The sequence below is a fragment of the Diabrotica undecimpunctata genome, chromosome 9 (assembly GCF_040954645.1).
Source record: "Diabrotica undecimpunctata isolate CICGRU chromosome 9, icDiaUnde3, whole genome shotgun sequence".
NCBI classification, from domain to species: Eukaryota; Metazoa; Arthropoda; class Insecta; order Coleoptera; family Chrysomelidae; genus Diabrotica; species Diabrotica undecimpunctata.
The window spans coordinates 26,670,285-26,676,324 of record NC_092811.1 but is presented as its reverse complement, the minus strand read 5'-3'; the positions used below and the strand labels follow the sequence as shown (position 1 = coordinate 26,676,324).

At 30.7% G+C, this 6,040-nt stretch overlaps 1 protein-coding gene across 1 annotated transcript; it reads left to right on the top strand.

Annotated features, from left to right (window-relative positions):
• Positions 1-597: 597 nt before the first annotated feature.
• Positions 598-1,683, top strand: LOC140451551 (uncharacterized). Its single transcript, XM_072545413.1, has 3 exons — positions 598-927; positions 1,134-1,615; positions 1,674-1,683. Exons 1-2 carry the CDS (start codon positions 833-835, stop codon positions 1,609-1,611), a joined length of 573 nt encoding a protein of 190 aa, XP_072401514.1. The 5' UTR covers positions 598-832; the 3' UTR covers positions 1,612-1,615; positions 1,674-1,683.
• Positions 1,684-6,040: the final 4,357 nt, after the last annotated feature.

Below are 6,040 nucleotides of genomic sequence, written 5' to 3'. Positions count from 1 at the left end.
TTTTAAAATTTTCTAGATATGTTTTAAGGATGGATAGATTCGCCTCTACACAATGAAAATTTCTAACACAAGTAGCCCTCTTTTTTATACATTTTTTAACAATAAAATCTGTTTTTTCAAATATTTTATATAGTTTTGTAAATCAGTTTTAGTTTTAATTAATCTACTTACTGTTTCCATCTTCTGCACCATTTCAGTGGAAATTTGATCGATCACTTTACTACTACTCATGTTTAAAGACCAACTCGTAAACTTCAGAACGACACAAATACCAGCTATCAAAATCAATCCTGTATTTATACTATATTTTAAAAAATGCATTGACGCAAATCTACAACACGCTATGCAACGTGATTATATTTTTATTTCTTCATCGAAAACACATTATACATGCAATAAACATATTTAACGATAACGCTGACGTCAATGCATTTTTAGGTCAAATTGGTCACGAAGTATTTTTACTACATTTAAAAAAAATACATTGACGCAAATCTACGTGATGCAACGTGATTAAATTTTTATTTCTTCATCGAAAACACATTATACATGCAATAAACATATTTAACGATAACGCTGACGTCAATGCATTTTTAGGTCAAATAGGTCACCAAAATACATTATATGCAGATAAGCACATTTTATTTAGATAATGATAAATTAATTTTGGAATAATAAACGTTTTAATGATAAACATGTTTTGTACTATTTTCTGCATTGCAATAAAGATCAAATAGGTCAGTCAATTACGTTAATATATATTTTTTTATTCTTACTATTTAAATTCGGTTAATTTTAAATTGATCTATCAGTTAGTCAGTGAACTATCGAAATGGCCAATGTACCATGCCAGTTGGTTATTGTATCTGAGGATCCAATTAACCTACCAATAACGGACGCCTTTGTAATTGTGAAGCAGTTATTTATGTAAGTATTTTACTTATTTTTGGTTGTTTTTCCATTTTCCTTTTTTGATTTGTTCTACATGATTTTATTTCGCTCTTACTGGTTTATTTTTTTTTATTATAAATATTTCATGGGATTATTATAAGTTTTTCGAATCGGTCTTTTTTATTTTGTTTTCTTTGTTTGATTCATGCTGCTGTTGGTTCATTATATTTTTTCTATTAAAGGTATGGCGTAAAGGACGTTTCCCTTAAGGGAGACAGAATATTTGTCCATCTTACATACTCGCCGAATAACAAAACATTAAAAAAAAAATTTGGATACCTTCCATTAAGATACATGAGAGTTAAAGTGGAAAATGATAAAGAGTTCCAGGTGCTGGAAAATATATGTAAGAAATACCGTTTTAACCTCCTAGATGATGAGGTGGAGGAGTTTGAAAAGTACCAACAACAAAGACAGTTGGTGGGGACAAAAAGGCCATATCTTCCTCCCCCTCTCCCTCATTTTGGCCACTCGTCTAAGTATTCAAATCCAACAAATTCAACTTCTCCACCTGCCAAATCAAATGACGACGACGACGACGATCCTCAGCCATCCCCAACAAAAAAAAGAAAGGTGACGACGAAGACGACAACGACGCAAAACCAAGATATAGTGGATCTGGAAGAGCTGAACATGGAAGATTTTCTTAGTCAGAAATAGAAAAGTAAGTGATTTATTGTTGTGTTTCGATATAATTCTAAATTTTACTATTTTTGTTTCAGATGCTTTAGGGAAATAAAAGTATGTACATAATTATATTTTATTATTTTATTAAATAAACTAATTTTGTAATTATTATCTCTGTATTTTATTTCATTTACACCTTTTACTTGATTAAAAAATATTGATCAATCTTTTTGCGATATCGACCATTATTTATGTCGCTATCTTTGAAAATGGATAAGAATCCATAATTCTCTTTCCAGCATATTGAACATATTTTTTTTAAATCTTCAAAAGTCATATCTGTTCCGACGTGGTCATTGTAAATGTGTTTTAGGTTTAAATCGTCTTGTCTAAATACAATTAAAATATTTGCATTGTCTCTTATAAGGTGTTTAGGTATTTTTGCATAACTCTGACTCAAATAAAATAGATCCACCTGAGAATGTCGAGACATGCTAAAGTATTCTCGAATAACATCTTGGTTGTCACAAGCAACATCATCAAAGATAAAATTGAATTGGGCTTCGCTTCAGATGGGTGCATTATATCCGTACTTCCACTGTAAGTATAATATCCTATTCCTTTAATTGGTTCTAGCAAAGTTTCTAAATATTTGTACTTTGGTTGCATTAATGATTTTGAGTAAATATACACATTTTCAAATTTTAATCCATTAGCATGTTCCAATAGACTTATCATCACATTGGTCTTACCACAATTTGAAGGGCCAACTATAATACATCGAATAGTTGAAGGGAACAAAACTCCATGCTTTTTAAACTTATTCTCAATTGGTTCCAATAAATTATTCTCCACATCAAGCGTAGTCTTTTGTTTTACAAGCTTCATGTCTGGTATCAATTTGAAAATAAATGTCTTGTGTGTATCTATTAATAAAAGACTATTTTTAATATTTTTTTTTATTGTCAACACTTTCTACAATATTTATACCAATAATGAATATTAAATACATTGTTTAGAGCACATTGTAAATTTTCATTGTTATGTTGAAAACATGGATGTGATTTAAAAATATGATTCATAGTCTCATCGGAAAGTATATTAGGTTCATCTTGTACACAATCAATGCGATTTTCCATGAATTTTTCCAAATATTTTTTTGTTTCATGATTTCTTACCAATATTGTTTCGTCTAATACGTTGTCGTGTAAAAATTTTGAAATTTCTTCATATTTTAGATGAGTATCACAAAAATGCCAAGATTGCCAATTTAAACCATGGTTTTGAACACATTGTTGTTCGATACATTTTATATATGATTTATTTACCATAGCTTCTGTTACTGGTAAAACAACCATTCTGTGTATAATGTTTTCTGTAGTAGGATCTAAAATAGCAATTTCCCTACAAAGAAATAAATCTTCCCCAGGAAAAGAGAAACCTTGGGTATCCACAATGAACATGTCTTCACTCTCTCGATATTCTCTAACAACAAACAAAATCTTGCAAGTGGAACGTCTTTTACATATTTTTCTATCCCCTCTTTATTATATTGCGTCACTTTTATCTATCCATGAGTTGTGAGAACTATCAAAACCTAACCACTTAACAAAAATTTTATTCCCTTTTCTCTTTAATACCTTTTCAACTAAATAACTGTCTTTGTGTTTAACTTTTTGTAACTGTTCTTTATAAAATACCCCAAGAATTTCTTCACCTTTATAGTCTTTTAAATAATATGTAATAGGGTTTCCCAGTTTTATTTTATAAACAGTGAAAATTTCATTAGACCAATTTGGATTGTATTTCTTGTCAAAAACTCCTCGATGTTTTGAAATGCGTACATGATCACCAATATGAAATTTTTGACTTTCCAAATCAACCATTTTAATGTGATTGTATACAGTATTTAACAATAGTTTTTCATGCTTCTTCTTAACATTCACTGGTTTCATTCCTATTGTTCTGTGAACTTTATTGTTGTATTCATTAACAACTTGTTGTAAAATATTAATCCATTTGTAGGTACCGTTGAAACTAAACTGTTTCCAAATCATTGATTTAATCGTGCGAATAACTCGCTCAGCAATCGCAGCCTTTTTCTCACTGTATACATTGTAATGATTAATATTATATTTTTTCATCAATTTTTTCATATGTGGATTAAAAAATTCAGTTCCCATATCTGTTTGAAAATTATTTGGTTTTTGCTGTTTAAACACATACTCCATACATTTGGCTACTTCAACACCTGATTTATTTTTTAGTGGTAAAGCCCATAAAAATTTTGAAAAACAATTTATTACAACCAAAATATATTTGAAATTTCTGTTTGTATTTGAATATTTTTGCATATCAATCAAGTCGGCTTGGAACAAATCATTAAGAGATTTTATAATAATTCTTCGTCTTTTAAAGTTAATTCTTGCAGGTTTGTGTAACTCATTAACGATATCTCTTTTAACAGACATGATATTTATTCTATAATGTTTGCATCTTTTAGTTCTTCAATGATTGAATTTATTTCATTTGTATGTCCTGTATGGCCAGCTAGCTGTGAAGATAGTAATAAACGTAATCGCTCTACAAGTTCATTTGGATCATCCCAGTGGACGTAATCGATTTTATTGTTGTTTACTTCCATAACCAATCCTTTACCTTCTGTTATTGGTGCAATTATTTTTTTATATTTTTCTAATCTACTACCATCTATCTGTTTACTTGATCTGTAATGCCTTCTGTGAGCATTCGTCGCTACAACTATCTTTTTATAGTTATTCTCATCTTCATCTGTAAAACTAGCTGGATATTTCTTAAACAAAAGCTCATATAAACCTGGTGTTCCCCTGTACCTTTTCTTTTTTAAAAGAATATCAGCACCATCTAAATCTATTTCAGAATTCCCAATCAGTAGCTTTTCAGACGTTTCATCAAATCGAATTCCATATTTATGATCAAATTCTTTGTTTAGAACATCAGCGTGCATATTTGTAATATATTTCCTAGGCAATGGATCATATTGATCCCAGTAGTCTACACGCGCCTGGTTAGCAATATCTTCAAATCGATTTTCAGAGTGTTTATCATTTTTAATCTGTTCTTTTATATCATCCACTTCAATGTTGTCCAATATCGATTGTTTGATTTCACTTGTTTCAAAGTCAGTAGTTTCATTATCGTCATCATCGTTTTTAATGTACCTTAAAGGTTCATCGTTTTTTGTTTCATTTTCTGGACTGGAATTTTGTGAACTATTTAACTTGTTCTCGATATTTTTCAAGTGTTTTGTAATTGGATTAAATAAATCTTCTTGGATTATTTGTCCTTGTTTTAATTGTCTTAATTTACTTTGGATGTTTCTCCGTTTAGTTATAAGTTGTCTTTTCAAATCTTTATTCATCGTAAAATGTAGGTTTAACTTCTGAACAGCTCTGGATCAGGTCTCGAACAGGTCTTGAACAGGTCTTGAACAGGTCTCGAACAGGTCTTGAACAGGTCTTGAACAGGTCTCGAACAGGTCTTGAACAGGTCCTGATCAGCTTTGAACAGGTCTCGAACAGGTCTTGAACAGGTCTCGAACAGGTCTTGAACAGGTCCTGATCAGCTTTGAACAGGTCTCGAACAGGTCCTGATCAGCTTTGAACAGGTCTCGAACAGGTCTCGAACAGGTCCTGATCAGCTTTGAACAGGTCTCGAACAGCTTTCAAGCAGATTTGGTACTAGTCTAGCCCCCAATTAGACACTTATGTTTAACATCAACAAGGTTATAAAAATATTTATTGTGTACAGGGTGTTAAATAAGAGTAAACTTTTTTTTTAACTTTTTATTTATACTTAAAAACCCAAAGTACAGATTTGCTTCATTAGATGAACTACAGTTAAAACATTTGAACTACATTGGTTAGAGGATTGTAATTAACAATACGGTCATGTATAATTATACAATAAGCAGTTGTGTTAGCTGGTATATTCTTATTAGTTTCTATTTCTATTCTCATATCGACACTTCCTGATTTAATTGATTCATTTTGTCTGCTGCAATCAATAACAAATATCGGAGCAACAGCACAGAATTGTAACATAGTAAGGCATGGATCTCCTATGGATTTGTAATAGTACGACGGTTGAAATTGTGCTTACATTTCATATGCAAGGGCATAATGTCTTTTACTAAAGTTCAAGTTCAAATTGTCATACGGGTACATTTCAGAATTTAGAAATAGCTTTAAGTTTGTAAGATTACAGTGATCAAAATAGCTGTTCTCTTCTTTTATTGCATTCTTTTTGGCAGTTTGTAATGCAAACAAAACAAATCGTGGTCTCTCCAATAGACTGGTAGTTTTTACATTCCAGTTAAATTTCATTGTCTGAGGCAGTAGAGGAATTTCATGATATTCCCAGCTTCTATATGCAAGCTCCAAACTGGACCCATTTTCAATAAATTTATATAAACGTAACTTTT

Bases quoted from the DNA above. Each gene is read 5' to 3' on its own strand.
- LOC140451551 (XM_072545413.1), top strand. From the start codon at position 833: ATGGCCAATGTACCATGCCAGTTGGTTATTGTATCTGAGGATCCAATT. The intron at 928-1,133 runs GTAAGTATTTTA...TTTCTATTAAAG, and splicing joins ATTGTGAAGCAGTTATTTAT to GTATGGCGTAAAGGACGTTT.